The sequence below is a fragment of the Nicotiana tomentosiformis genome, chromosome 6 (assembly GCF_000390325.3).
Source record: "Nicotiana tomentosiformis chromosome 6, ASM39032v3, whole genome shotgun sequence".
In the NCBI taxonomy this organism is placed as follows: domain Eukaryota; kingdom Viridiplantae; phylum Streptophyta; class Magnoliopsida; order Solanales; family Solanaceae; genus Nicotiana; species Nicotiana tomentosiformis.
The window spans coordinates 69,993,479-70,008,803 of NC_090817.1; the positions used below are offsets into that span (position 1 = coordinate 69,993,479).

A 15,325-nucleotide genomic window follows, 5' to 3' on the forward strand; every position below is an offset into this window, starting at 1 on the left:
GAATCTAAATTTGAGGCAGCGCAGATGGCTGGAGTTACTAAAAGATTATGATATTACTATCATGTATCATCCGGACAAAGCAAATGTGGTTGCAGATGCCTTGAGCAGGAAGACGGAGAGTATGGGTAGTTTGGCTTTCATTTCAGCAGAGGAAAGGCCATTAGCCTTGGATATTCAGTCCTTGGCTAACAAACTTGTGAGGCTGGATATTTCAGAGCCCAGCCGAGTTCTTGCATGTGTGGTCGCCCAATCTTCACTATTTGAGTAGATCAAGGCTCGCCAGTATGATGACCCATACTTGATGGTTCTTCGTGAAACGGTACTACGAGGTAGGGCCAAGGAAGTTACTATTAGAGCGGATGGTATTCTGCGACTCCAGGATCGTCTATGTGTTCCTAATATGGATTGACTGAGGAAAAAGATCTTGGAAGAGGCACACAGTTCTCAGTATTCTATTCATCTGGGTGCTACTAAGATGTATCATGACTTGAGGCAACATTATTGGTAGCGACGAATGAAAAAGGACATAGTTGAGTATGCATCTAGATGTCTAAATTGCCAACAAGTTAAATATGAGCACCAGAGGCCAGGTGGCCTACTTCAGCAGATGACTATACCAGAGTGGAAATGGGAACGAATTACTATGGACTTTGTAGTTGGGTTGCCGCGGACCTTGAGGAAGTTTGATGCAGTTTGGGTGATTGTTGACAGGTTGACTAAGTCGACACATTTTATTCCTGTTGTGACCACGTATACTTCAGAGAGGTTGGCCCAGATTTATATTCAGGAGATAGTTCGATTGCACGGTGTGCTAATTTCCATTATATCAGATAGAGGCCCTCAGTTTACTTCACATTTCTGGAGAGCAGTACAGAGTGAGTTGGGGACCCGAGTAGAGCTCAGCACAGCCTTTCATCTGCAGACCGATGGACAGTCAGAGAGGACAATTCAGATTTTTGAGGATATGCTCAGGGCATGTGTGATCGACTTTGGAGGTCAGTGAGATGGTTTCCTGCCTTTGGCCGAGTTTGCTTATAATAACAGTTACCAATCCAGCATCGAGATGGCTCCATTTGAGGCTTTATATGGTCGGCGATGTCGTTCACCTATCGGATGGTTTGAGCCAGGTGAGGCTAAGCTATATGGTACTGATTTGGTAAGGGATGCCTTGGAAAAGGTAAAGTTGATTCAGGAGCGACTTCGTACAGCACAGTCCAGGCAAAAGAGTTACGCGGATCAGAAAGTGCGTGATATATCATTTATGGTAAATGAAAAATTTCTTTTGAAGTTTTCGCCAATTAAGGGAACTATGAGATTCGGGAAGAAGGGCAAGTTGAGCCCAAGGTTTATAGGCCCATTTGAGGTGTTGAAACGAGTTGGGGAGGTTGCTTATGAGCTTGCATTACCTCCCAGCCTATTAGGAATTCATCCAATTTTTCATGTATCTATGCTCTGGAAGTATCATGCCGACCTATCACATGTGGTATACTTCAACACATTTCAGCTAGATAATAGCTTGGGTTATGAAGAGGAGCCAATTGCCATTGTTGATAAACATGTTCGCCAGTTGAGGTCCAAGAGGATTTCTGTAGTAAAAGTCCAGTGAAGGGGCCAACCAGTCGAGCAAGCGACTTGGGAGGCCTAGGAAGACATGCGGAGCAAATATCAACACTTATTCAGCACTCCAGGTATAATTCTAAACCCGTTCGAGGACGAACGTTTGTTTAAGAGGTGGAGAATGTAATGACCCAAGCGGTCATTTTAACTTTTAGAACCCCGTTCCCTAAATATAAAACTTCCCGTAGGTGCTTGTAATGATTTATGACTTATGGGGATGGTTGGTTCGGGATTTGAAAGTGTTTGGGGTGAAACCGGAACACTTGGTTCCTTAAGTTGGCCTTAAAGTGCTAAGTTTGACTTCGGTCAATATTTTGAGAAAACGACCCCGGAATAGAGTTTTGATGATTCCAACAGCTCTGTATGGTGATTTTGGACTTAGGAGCGTGTTCGGAATTTTATTTGGAAGCCCGTAGTTAAATTAGGCTTGAAATGGCTAAAAACAAGAATTTAAGTTTGGAAGTTTGACCGATGAGTTGACTTTTTGATACCGGAGTCGGAATCCAGTTCCGAAATTTTTCATAGCTCCGTTATGTCATTTATGACTTGTGTGTAAAATTTGAGGTCAATCGGAGTTGATTTGATAGGTTCCGACATCGAATGTAGAAGTTGAAAACTCTTATTTTCATTTAAGCTTGAATTGGGGTATGATTCGTGGTTTTAGCATTGTTTGATGTGATTTAGAGGTTCGACTAAGTTCGTATGATGTTTTAGGACTTGTTGGTATATTTTGTTGAGGTCCCGAGGGTCTCGGATGAATTTCGGATGGTTAACGGAACAAAAATTGGAGTTAAAAAGCTGGTGCAATTTTTCCTCTTCTGTTGGACATTCTTGGTTGTGATCGAGCCCAGATATCGTGCCAGATATCGAGCCCAGGTATCGAGCCCAGGGTTGACGAGGTACAGGCTCGAGCTAGTGTATTGAAGCCATGATCGAAGGTCCAGCTCGAGGGCCATGATCGAAGGTCCAGCTCGAGGGCCATGATCGAAGGCAAGGCTCGAGGGCCAGGATCGAGACCCAAGATCAAGGGTCACAATCGAAGGCTCAAGCTCGATGCCATGATTGAGGCTATGATCGAAGGCCCAGCCTCGATGCCCTAATCGAGGCCATGACCGAGGTCCAGGCTTAAGCCTGTGATCGAAGCCGCGATCGAGGTCCAGTTCGAGGACCAGTTCCGAAGGCTGCTGGGCAGTTTTATAAAAAGAGGGCATTCGTCCCATTCGCCATTTTTAACAAATTGGAGCTTGAGCAGAGGCGATTTTTGATAGATTTTTAAGGAAAAGACATTGGGGTAAGTGATTCTAACTTGAATTTGGTCTATGAACATAAATATATCATTATTTTCACAATTAAATTAATGTTTTGAGATTGAAATTTGGAAAAGTTTAAAAATCTCATAGAAACAAAATTTTGAGATTTCGGTATCGATTCGGAGTCGGATTTGAGTGAAACTGGTATGGTTGGACTCGTAATTGAATGAGTTATTGGATTTCATTACTTTTTCCGGATTTCGAGATGTGGGCCCCGCGGGCAAATTTTTAATTTATTTCGGAATTTTTATTAAAAATATAGCATTTCCTTATAGAATTTATTTTTTATAATTTTTAGTGATTATATCGAATTATTTTTGGCTAGATTCGAGCCAGATAGAGTTGGATAATCGTGGAAAAGGCAAAATTGTGGATTAAATTGGAGCAAGACGAGGTAAGTCTCTTGTCTAATCTTGTGAGGGGGAAATTACCCCATAGGGATTAAATTGAATAATTGTTGCTAATTGCGGGGGCTACGTACGCACGAGGTGACGAGAGTCCGTGCGTAGCTACTATTAATGCTAAAGTCCGGGTAGTTTAGGACTCAAAGCATGAATTACTTGTGTAAATTGTATTCTTTGTTTAATTAATATTATTGGGTATGTATGTATGTATATATATATATATATATATATATATATATATATGTATATATATATATATATATATATTGTGAATTGTTATGAAAAGTAGAAAAATATGAAATTTTCATATACTTAATTTTTATTTAAATCAATTAATTATTAAAAAAAATTGTTCTCCTCCCAAATTTATCTTATAATAAATATACTCTCCTTCCGGAGGCACATAAGAAAATGTCCTCCTTTTTTGTGGAGCGGGCCGAACGCCTCGGCAGGATAGATGCATCAATGGATCGTGCCGCACATCCCTCGACAGTGTATACGACACTCTGGATCGGGCCGTACGTCCTCGGCAGAAATCGTGCTTAATAATAATAATTACACGATACTTTAATAATTTATTTCAGCTTGTGAAGCTAATTAATAAATTGAAAAATTCTTGAAATTTAATGAATTATTATTCTTGCTTGTTTAGGAATTAATTATTACTCCTGTAAATGAGATTTAATTAATAAATTGGAAACTATTTGAATTGAAGAAATTTAATTAATATATTGAGAATTGTTACATTTGAAGGAATTTGATTAATTCTGCTGATTAAATAAATTATTGTGAATTCTGTAAATCATGTTGATTTAAATATCCTAGTTTTATTTCAGTTATTATTATTGACCCATAGTGAGTGTCAAAGTCGGTCATCTCGTCTCTACCACTTCGAGATTAGGTTTGATACTTACTGGGTACACGTTGTTTACGTACTTATATTACATTTGCTGTACTTTTTGTGCAGAATCTGAGACAGGTACTAGTGGAGGACCTATCATCACATACCCACGTCATCCCGAGGCATAGTGGTGAGCTACCTTTCTGAGTCGTTCTGCAGCTACCAGTGTCTCTTCTTATATTTATATTCTATCTATTTCATTTCAGACAGTATTTGGAGTTTTGTATAATCTACTAGATGCTCATGCACTTGTGACACCGGGTCTTGGCACACACATTAGTAGAAGTTGGTATTTTATTATTTTCTTAGAATAAAAGTTTAACCAATATACGATTGACTTAATAGTTGGCTTGCCTAGCTGTAGTGTTGGGCGCCATCACGACCTATAGGTGAAATTGGGTCGTGACAGCAACAAATATGCCAATCCAAAAATAATATACACTCCAGCAGACATCATGAGCAACATGAAACAACAGTATAGGATTAATATGAGTTACGTAAAAGCTTATAGAACAAAAGAAAGGGCTCTTGAACTGCTAAGAGGGATACAACGTGAATCTTATAGTAAACTGCTGGGTCACTTGTATATGATAAATATGACAAATCCTGGTTCTGTCACAATGTTACATAAATCAGAGGACGGACGCTTTATGTATGTTTTTGTCGCATTAAATGCATCAATCATAGGATGAAAATACTGCTCCCCTATTGTAGTGGTTGACGGGACATTCCTCAAATCATCACACAGGGGAACAATGTTAACAGCTAGCGCACAAAATGCGGCAGGTGAATATGTCGCAGACTTGTATAATAATTATATATGGTATAGATATTTCTTATCCGTGTATAACAAAAATAACATGTGGATGCTTTCTTATTTGCTTAACCAGGTAAAATTTTTCCACTAACATATGTTGTTGTCGATTCTGAAAATGATGCTTCCTAGGAATGGTTTTTTGAAATATTTAGACAGGCTTTTGGGAAAAGAGAAAGGATGTGCATCGTATCCGATCGTCATACAGGCATATTTAGGGGTGCTTCAATTGTGTATCCAGAGGTATCTCACTATGTATGCATCTTTCATCTTTGGAATAACATAAAGAAGCAGTTCAAGAAGAACCATGACCGACTGAGAGAAGTATTTTTTGCAATGGCCAGAGCATATAAAATTGAAGATTTTAATCGCCTCATGCAAGATATGGACAACATTGATAAGAGGGTAAGGGGTTACTTGTTCCAAGTTGGTTTTGAAAAGTGGTCCATAGCGCATTCCACTATTAATAGATCCATGATGATGACTTCAAATATTGCCGAGTCACTAAATGCAAGAAACAGAGAGGCAAGAGAGCTACCAATCATGAGTTTGCTAGATTACATGATGAATTTGGTTATGGAATGGAATAATACAAATAGAATGACTGCAATGAGTACATTTACTGGCCTAGGAAAAAAATATAACGAAGTACTGAAGGAAAATAGATATTTGTCGCAGAAGATGACGGTAAATATTCTTTTATCATGTCTTACTTCATACATTAATACTTGTCATATCCCTATTTTACTAATGATATCTATTTAAATTTAGGTGAGGCCTTCAACCGATTATATATATGTAGTAATAGATGCTGAACAAAGGCGGAACATAGTATGCTTGCAAAAAAAAGAATGCTCGTGTAAACGATTTCAAGTGGATGAGATTCCTTGTCCACATGCTATGGCAGTATTGGACTACACACACATAGAAGCACCTAAATATTATTCTGCCTATTATACCAACCAATAATTCAAGAAACATATGAAGTGTCAGTTAATACATTTCCAGATGAAACTACATGGGACCTTCCAACAGAGGTGTTAGATAATGTGGTGCTACCACCAAGAGTAAAGGGCAAATCAGGAAGACCGACGAAGTCGCGATGCAAGGGACTTTATGAATATCTGTATACTGAAACAGTTACATGTGGACTGTGTGAAAAACAAGGACACAACAGAAGAACATGCAGGAATGCTCAAGACAACTAGTAGATGTTCATCAATGATTTAGTATTTTGTAACATTTTTTCTTGTGAATGTTACAATTAGAATAATGAAAAAATAATGAGATTTACAATCAGATTCTCTCTGATGTATGAATAAAGATGCTACTTTTTGTCGTAATGAAAGTATTGGTAGAAGTTTTATTCCAAATACTATTATGGATGTTATTATACAAAATAGATAAAAATATACAAAATATATACTAAAAAGAATAACACTTTACAAATAATATACAAAATAGATTGTAACTATACAATTTATATATAATATTTTATTCCTATACAAAAAATAAAAAAATAAACTGTCGCTATACAAAACATATACAAAATAGATGTCACTATACAAAAAATATACAAAAAAACTATCACTATACAAAAATTATACAAAATAGAATTTGTATATTTATACAAAAAAATAATATACAAAATAGACTGTAACTATATAATTTATATATAATATTTTATTCCAATACAAAAAATAAACTATCGCTATACAAAACATATACAAAATAGATGTCACTATACAAAAAATATACAAAAATGACTGTCACTATACAAAAAATATACAAAATAGAATAGATATCACTATACAAAAATATACAAAAATAAATGTTACTATACAAAAAATATACAAAATAGATGTCACTATACAAAACATATACAAAAGGACTTTTACTTTACAAAATTATACAAAATAGACTGTCGCTATACAATTTATATTTAGTTTAGCTGCCCCCCTAAACTTCATTCATAAAACTTCCTATAACAACTTAGCAACACCAGCTAAATTTGCAAAACTTGTCGAAACAAATTATCTGTATAAATTACAAAACTAAAACTGTAAAAAAGTTAAAACTACACAAAATCTGAAACTTACATAATTTCACTATTAACTGAAAACAAACAAGTCGCAATTAAAAGTAATATTCAACATTAGTATTTCAAACATATTGTTCAAAAACATCCCAAACAAAAAGCATAAAACGTGATATAAGTATGCAACTGTATCCAATCATAAGACAATATCATAACCAAACTACTTCATCTTAAAACTACATGTGAATTTTCTGCTAAACTATCCCAAACTACTTTTTCTTGAACTTCAACTTGCCCTTTTTCTTGATATCCTTCAAAGTCTCGTCATCACCAACGGCACGCGTCTTGCCCTTTTTCTTGTTATCTTTCAAAGCCTTGTCATCAATAACGGAATGTGACTTGACCTTTTTCTTGTTATCCTTCAAATCCTTGTCATCAACAACGAAATGCGACTTGCCCTTTTTCTTGTTATCCTTTTTGGCCAGATCCTTCAATCTACCAGTAGACTCGTCATCACTAAGTGCATTTGCTCTTTGTTTCTTCACTCCATAGTCCCATAGCAATATACCATATCGGTTCCGTATCCCATCAATATCAATAGCTTCAGGAATTCTACTGCCTTGAATGATGTACTCGGCAAATGCAGCAACATAAACACCACAGTCACTACATACAAGGTCGCACATAAACGAATAAGTTAGTATAATATCCAAATAGGAATTCATGTACAAAAAAATAAATAATAATCAGAAATATTCAATAATAATTTACGTGTTATCTTGCGTTGGCAACCCATCAATGACATGAATCTCAAAAGAATCAATGGTGGAGATTCCCATAGGATTCTCCTTTGTGTCCCAAAAACCAATACGATGGAGGAAATATGGGAGCAACACTGAGTATGGCTCAATTGATCTCCGAACTGCACTATTCTGCCGCGCGCCACTCATGGAATCGTATATATAAATGCGTAGATCTTTGAATGACAGTCTCGCCAATATCCAGTGCCACTTATCAGACAGATTTATAGGGAAAAGGACTTCATCAACAGTACACCAAGGAACATTACATCTTAAAAAATACCCAAGTATATACTCAACAATTGGATCTGTTTCAATAATCAAATTCATGTCTCTCTTTTTCTCCAAAAACTTCTTGTACAAATTCGAAATCAAGCAGTTAAACCAACAGTCGGTAGTTGTGAATCTTACTGGAACATCAACACCGTACTTCCCTTTCTTTCTCAAATAGTAAAAAATAATATCAATATGCTGAAATATGAAGAATAAACACACATTGTCAGAAAATTACAGTATGAGAAAACTAAAATGTATATTTTATATATAAACCGATTATACATTTTACAGAAGATACTGCAAATATACATAAAAAGATACTCTTCCAAGTTGATACTATGTTTTCTATTGCCATTATTGTTCTAGTCCTTTCTTCCGCCTACTATCCATGGGTTACCGAGTCCCATTTCTCATTTTATTACAAATATAATCTATATGTAATTACAACATGGATAAAAGAAAAAAAATGGCATTTATGCTAACAAATTAACATCAATATGCTGAAAATATGAAGAACCATTATAACGTTGACTTACTGAATCATACAAGGGTAGGTCGGGATATGCAAATGTGAAGAACCATTTTTTTTCTCCAATATCATCAACTCCAAATTCAAAAAATTTATTTTGCTTATTGCTAATCTCTGTATAAATATCGTCCCTGATGAATCAGGATAAAAAGATGTGGTTCATAACACGAAACACGAAAAATAAAATAAAATAAAAAAAAAGAAAAAAAAAAACTGAAACATAAAACTTACGGTGCATTGGTCCTTAAGCCTCTATTGATGAAAGTATTCCACTTACACAATATTCTGAAATCAACAAGATTGTCAACATTTCCCTGAAAGGGACACTTTATAGTGAAGATGGACTTATTTGTCAAGATGGATTTCTTTGACTTAGTTGGCTTATCTTGAGCAACTTGGATGGTGCCACCAGAGTCAAATTTGTTCATGAATGGTGACTTCATGACCCCTGCTGATTTTCTTTCTCTAGGGATCATTTCAGGTGTGTCATGATCAACAACAACTATACGATCCTTCCTGCATAGTAGCAATATTTGTATCCACTCCTAAACAATCACCATGTACAATATTTTGATTGAAATACTTTTGGGTGATTGCAGTTATTTGAGTCTCAGCATCATTAGTCCAACCATTGTCCTCACCAACTTCCTCACAACTGTTTTTACCAACAACTTGTACAGAATCCTCCACCAACAACTTGTCACAAAACTTCTGGGTGATTATATTGATTTTAGGCTCGGCATCCTCAATCAAGGCTTCGTCATCACCAACTCCTTCACTACTTTTACCACACTCTCCATAACAATAACAGTTTGCTCTAGACTTACCTCAGTATCAACATTTTTCTTTACAACTTCCTCACTGCCAATATTTCTCTCCATAACTTCCTCACTATCAAAATTATTCTTTGCAACTTCCTTATCGCTAAAATAATCTTTATGAATATCACCAGTATCATAATGGCCATGACTATCATGATGGTCGTCCTCTTTTCTATTACTCTGTTCAAAAAAAATATACAAAAAGTAGTAAAAATTATAGTAACAGGTAAAAATAACAAATAAGCATAGTCATAAGAAAACCTTTGAAGCATCGTGTTCACCTAGAGCTTTAAAAACTTTTTCAAATGAGGTAATCATCAACTGCTCCAAAGATGAAACCTTGTCGTTTACCTATAAAAGAAAAAGTTAAACCGAATATCAATTAAGTTGTCAGAACTGCTCAAAGTCAAAATAGAACTGTACCGTGTTGATTTCACTTCTCAGAAGTTTCAGCTCATTCTCGCTTGAACTCAAGTTACTGGGTTGTGGATCCGTATTCTCATTGTTAATAGGTTGTGATTCCAGCTTATTTTTGGGGTGCTTCTTAGCATTTCTTTTAGGTTGAGTGTTGAAATCATCAACACCATCTCTTGGATTAACTTCAGTATTTTGATCTTCATACACAGGGACAAAATCATGCAATTCAAGCCTTGTTTGTTCAACATTTGTTGGGGCAATATTACCAAACACCAACTACCAAAAAAAAAAAAACTTAGCAATCATGAAATTTTTAAAAAATAAAAGACAACCAATATATTACTTGTAGAAACTACACATCATACAGTTAATTAATATTATGTATTAGAAATATATAATTTATGTATCAGAAATGCATAATTTATGTATCAAAAGTAGATTCATATGTATTGCTACAAAATGTTGTAAACTAAATAAAAATACTTTTTTACCTGCTCTTGACTTAAAAGAAAAAATTATTTTCTCAACCTCTTGAAGGTCACCTTCTTCTTTACAGTCCAGTTTATATGCGTGGCAGAAGATCTCCAATCCGGTAAGCGAGGTTTTTGTGAGTATAGGGGCAGCATTCATAAAACCAACACTGGAATGCCAAAGGCAAACCACCATATCGGTACATCTTTCTCCTGTTACGAACCTTATCCTTCATTGACTCCAATGTAGCATTAAAAACTATTTTTTCCCAAGGAAAAGTCTCAAAATCACCAGATTCGACCAACAGAAAATCATTCTTTGTTATCAAATCATCATTCGTAATAGAAAATAGAAAACTGTGAATGAAATATAATACTGCAATCTTTAATGCGTCCTCATCAGATTTCCACATCTTTTTTAAGAAACAGTCACTTAATAATTTCTTAGACACTTTCGACATGCTTGGAAAGTACAATTCCATCAACCAACTCGACTTGACAGATTCATAATCCTTATTGGGATCACCATTAGACTTTAAACCTGTGATAATACAAAACTCTGCAAGTTCAAAGCGCAACTTAGTGCTATTCACTTTAATCCATAACTCATCATCTTTAGGTGACACCACTTCCCTAAGCAATAGTGAATGGATAAGTTGGTTCTGTATAAAAAATTTGGGCAAGTTCACAAAATAACCAAAACATGTTCTTCTAAACATCTCAATCTGCTGATCATCTAAAGTATCTTTCAAATGTTTCACTATACTGCAGTTTGTATGCACACTGATACGAGTACTATAATGATCACTCAAAGAAACATAGTAATCCCAAAGCTGCAGACAACACAAAAATATAAATATATATAAGCTTCATAACAATCACAAATACGCACTTTAAACATTACTTATACACTTTGTGGATAGATGATACACTTTATATACAAATTGCATATTACTTATTGACTTGATACAAATTATATGCAATATGAAAAAGAATGATACATTTTATATTCAAATCTGGAACATAACTACTATATTGGATAAATTTTCTACATACTAAAATAAACTAAGCACACACAAGTCAGAGTTATATCATTAGAAAATACCTTCAAATCAGATGAGCTAGGATATTTTTGATCAACATGAACTTTTCTCTTTTTTGATGGAACATCATCCCCATCTGTTTTAGACTTCCTTTTAGAACCTTTACCCTTATCCTTCACAACATCCTTTCCCACCATTTTGATCTTTCTTTTTGAACTTGTGCCTTTTTCAACAACTACTCGCTGAGCAGTTTGTGACCTCGTTACTCTATCGTTGGGAGTCCCGCTATGTGAACGAGTTCTTCTATCAACAGGGGTACTTTGCATTCCTTCAATAGGGGTATTTTGCCTTGCTTCAACAGATTGAGGGGTTGCATGCCCCAAATCGCACCCAAATTCTGGTAAATCTTCAAAATCGTATCATCATTCCTAATAAAACTAGGGTTATATTTCACTAATTTACCAGCTAATTTCATAGAATGTGGAGATGCCCTCAACTTCCTATTTTTCTTCAAAGACTTCTTTTTCTCCATTATAGAGTCGACTATGAACAAAAATCGGAAAACCTACTAAAATTTTGACTTACATCGAGAGCAAGAGTAAACATGGAGAAGCTGTGTTTGAGAAGAAATGGTGTTTCGAGAGGCGGGTCAGTGCATTGAGAGCCGAGTGCAATAGAAAAATGAGTTAAGAGGCGGGTCAGTGTATTATGGATTATGGGCCATTAGATGTAATATGTTTGGGCCGGAGGGACATTTCGGGTCTAGGGGAAAATATGGGTTTTTAAAAATTTTAGGAGCTATACAGGGTAGTTTTCTCAATGTTTTATAGGGACGAAGTGCACTAACAACTTTTAACTACTTGAAATATTCACTATTTATAATATATTTAAACACTAGTCAATTCATCCAAACTTCAGTATTAAAAATAAAATTGAGCTGCTAATTTGAAATTCAGAATTTAATGTATTAAATTTGTGAGCTTCTAACTTGAAATTTAGGACTATAAACATCCTAAATTTATGAACGCTAATTTAAAATTCAGAAATATATTTTAAACGCCATATTTAAAGTGGTTCATTTCCACGTTTTATAGCCACCTTTTCCATTCAAAAAGGGGTTTTAGATGCACTGGTGATAGTTTCGATCTGCCGCAAGCAAAAACCCTAGTAGCAGCAGACTAAGCGAAGGGGAAGAAACAGAGCACAACTATGGCGGCGGAAGGAAGAACAATGTCGACAAAAGAAGCCGACATACAGATGATGTTGGCTGCCGAAGTCCACCTCGGAACTAAGAATTGTGACTTCCAAATGGAACGTTACGTCTTCAAGCGCCGCAACGACGGTATATACTCTTAAAATGTTACTACTTGTCTCATTTCTTTCAATATATTCTCATTTCATGATGATGAAACATTATATATTAGCAGTGAATACCACGATATTATGCACAAATTTGCAAATGCTTATTGTGATGCACTTTTATCGAACTGTTAGATTTCAATCAATCAAATATAGTCCGTAAATTAATTCGTTAGTCAAATTTATATTTGATTTTTTGCTTGCATGCAGTTAGACTATTCCAACAGGTTCATCTTTGCTAGGATTTGAACCTGAGAGCTCATGCATTGAATGAAAAGAATCATCTTTAAATTGCTAAGACTAGGTCCAATGTGCGGCAGGTTGTGCTAGCTTTCTCTATTTGGAACTGCTGATTACTCTACTAGATGATCTTTTCAATGTTCTGATTTTTAATGTCTAAAGATGATGCATATAAATTACTTAGTTGACATAGAATCATTTATTTCATTGTGATAGTTTTACCTGCTATGTTTCATCCTCTGTTCTTGACTACTTTCCCAAAATATATCTTCGGTGTGGCTTTTGTTTGGTCTAATTTTCAAGTACTACTCTCTGCTTATCTTGACCTATCTATTTGTATTCTTAGGTATCTACATCATTAACCTCGGAAAGACATGGGAAAAGCTTCAAATGGCTGCCAGGGTAATTGTTGCTATTGAGAATCCTAAGGATATAATTGTGCAATCTGCCAGGCCGTATGGGCAGAGAGCTGTCTTGAAGTTTGCGCAATATACTGGTGCAAATGCAATTGCTGGACGTCATACCCCTGGAACGTTTACCAACCAGCTTCAGACCTCATACAGTGAGCCAAGACTCCTGATTCTCACTGATCCAAGAACCGATCATCAGGTTTTTACATATTTTCCTGATACTCATCATCTCTTTCTTAAGCCTTCCAATGATTTATTACCTGTTTGAATACTTTGCAGCCAATCAAAGAGGCTGCGCTTGGGAACATCCCAACTATTGCTTTCTGTGACACTGACTCTCCAATGCGCTATGTTGACATTGGTATCCCTGCGAATAACAAAGGAAAGCATAGTATTGGTGTTCTTTTCTGGCTCTTAGCGAGGATGGTACTGCAGATGCGTGGTTCCATTAACCAAGGACATAAATGGGATGTCATGGTAAAGACTATATCTTTAAGCTCTAATTCCATCTTTTTCATTTTGCCGTGGTTGGTTTAATGCTCCTCTCGAGTTTAATAAATAGCTCATTGCTCCATTTTGCAATTGGTACAACTGAAATTTAATAATAAATTATTGCCTTTTTTTGCTGTGAATATCGGTTTTTCATTTGTGTGTGTTCATTTCCATTGTTGCAGGTCGATCTCTTCTTTTACAGAGAGCCTGAAGAGGCTAAGGAGCAACAAGAGGAGGAAGCCCCTGCAATCGATTATGCAGACTACTCTGCTGGTGGTGACTGGTCTAGTAGCCAAATCCCTGAGGCCCAGTGGACTGGAGATGCTGCACCTTCTGGTCCAGTAGTTGCTAGTGGTTGGTCTGGTGAAGGAGGTTAGTTTGTTACACTGTTTCATGAAATTAGCTCTGGATATTGACATATGACAGAGCAGCTGCCAAATTAGTCACTCTATATAGTTCTTTTATCTCCCTTTTATATCGCTAAGGTTATTGTCATATTTTCTGCTAAGAAATTTGATACTAGTTGGTAGCTCTGAGATTGTCTTAGTGGATGGTGGTTTGCTAGTCTCTTTTTTCTCTTGGACTATAGTTGAACCTCTTCTGCAATCGTCTGACGATTTCGAGTTTTTTATTTGTCTATTGTTTAGCCAAATTTGGCGGCACTAACAACTTTACATTCTTTTCTTTTGATGAATTGCAGTGGCTGAGGGAGGAGGCTGGGACACTGCCGCTGCACCTGTTCCAGTTCCTGTGTCAGATGCCGCCCCAACTGCTGGAGGAGGCTGGGACACTGCAGCTGCACCTGTTCCAGTTCCTGTGTCAGATGCCGCCCCAACTGCTGGCGCCACAGGCTGGGAATGAACCTGTTTCCTTTAGGAAGCTCTTCATCCCTTGTGGATAAAGAGTAGACATTGTGAGTTCTACAAAAATAGTTTTGTTCATGGCACAGTTAAAGGATTTTCTGTGGATGTACTGAATTATTTAATCATTGCTAGCACGGCTTTTTGGAGAATTTCGAAGTGGTTTTGTTATCAAGAGGTGGAAACTGTCAAATTTGGTTGCTGTGTGGAAAATATTCAACGCCCATCGGAATTATTACTGCATTATTCCAAAATGGTTAACCAAATTCTCTTTAGGAGGGTTTCTTTGATCTCGGGCATTGATTTTTTTAATTTGAAAATTAGAGTTTTGGGTTCCATGACTGCATGAAAAACATACTACATTTTACTAGAAGAATGAGAAACTTGGTCAAGCAAAATGTAAGTCAAGCTTATTACGCTTTATAGCTATGATTGTCTTTTTGGTATTATACAAACTGTGCAGGTGTAAACTTTTGAGTCGGTTAACCTAACCTCCATTGCTAGTTCTAGTAATTGACCTTTTG

The 15,325-nt window shown here is 36.1% G+C and overlaps 2 protein-coding genes across 3 annotated transcripts; one reads left to right on the top strand and one right to left on the bottom strand.

The window, feature by feature from the left end:
- Nucleotides 1-7,353: 7,353 nt before the first annotated feature.
- LOC138894178 (uncharacterized) lies at nucleotides 7,354-11,972 on the bottom strand. Its single transcript, XM_070178860.1, has 11 exons — nucleotides 11,903-11,972; nucleotides 11,503-11,837; nucleotides 10,622-11,230; nucleotides 9,934-10,203; nucleotides 9,772-9,861; nucleotides 9,461-9,690; nucleotides 9,273-9,344; nucleotides 8,921-9,205; nucleotides 8,697-8,820; nucleotides 7,856-8,355; nucleotides 7,354-7,750 (listed from the first exon to the last, which is right to left on the bottom strand). The coding sequence occupies exons 1-11, from the start codon at nucleotides 11,970-11,972 to the stop codon at nucleotides 7,354-7,356; spliced, it is 2,982 nt and encodes a 993-aa protein (XP_070034961.1).
- A 557-nt stretch (nucleotides 11,973-12,529) lies between these two features.
- On the top strand, nucleotides 12,530-14,953 carry LOC104091266 (small ribosomal subunit protein uS2-like). Of its 2 annotated transcripts, XM_070177454.1 has the most exons (6): nucleotides 12,545-12,782; nucleotides 13,386-13,648; nucleotides 13,729-13,926; nucleotides 14,124-14,313; nucleotides 14,642-14,677; nucleotides 14,744-14,953. In XM_070177454.1, exons 1-6 carry the CDS (start codon nucleotides 12,650-12,652, stop codon nucleotides 14,800-14,802), a joined length of 879 nt encoding a protein of 292 aa, XP_070033555.1. In that variant the 5' UTR covers nucleotides 12,545-12,649; the 3' UTR covers nucleotides 14,803-14,953. The 2 variants fall into 2 exon arrangements, with proteins under 2 accessions (XP_009594850.1, XP_070033555.1); XM_009596555.4 differs by having other exon boundaries at nucleotides 12,530-12,782; nucleotides 14,642-14,953.
- Nucleotides 14,954-15,325: the final 372 nt, after the last annotated feature.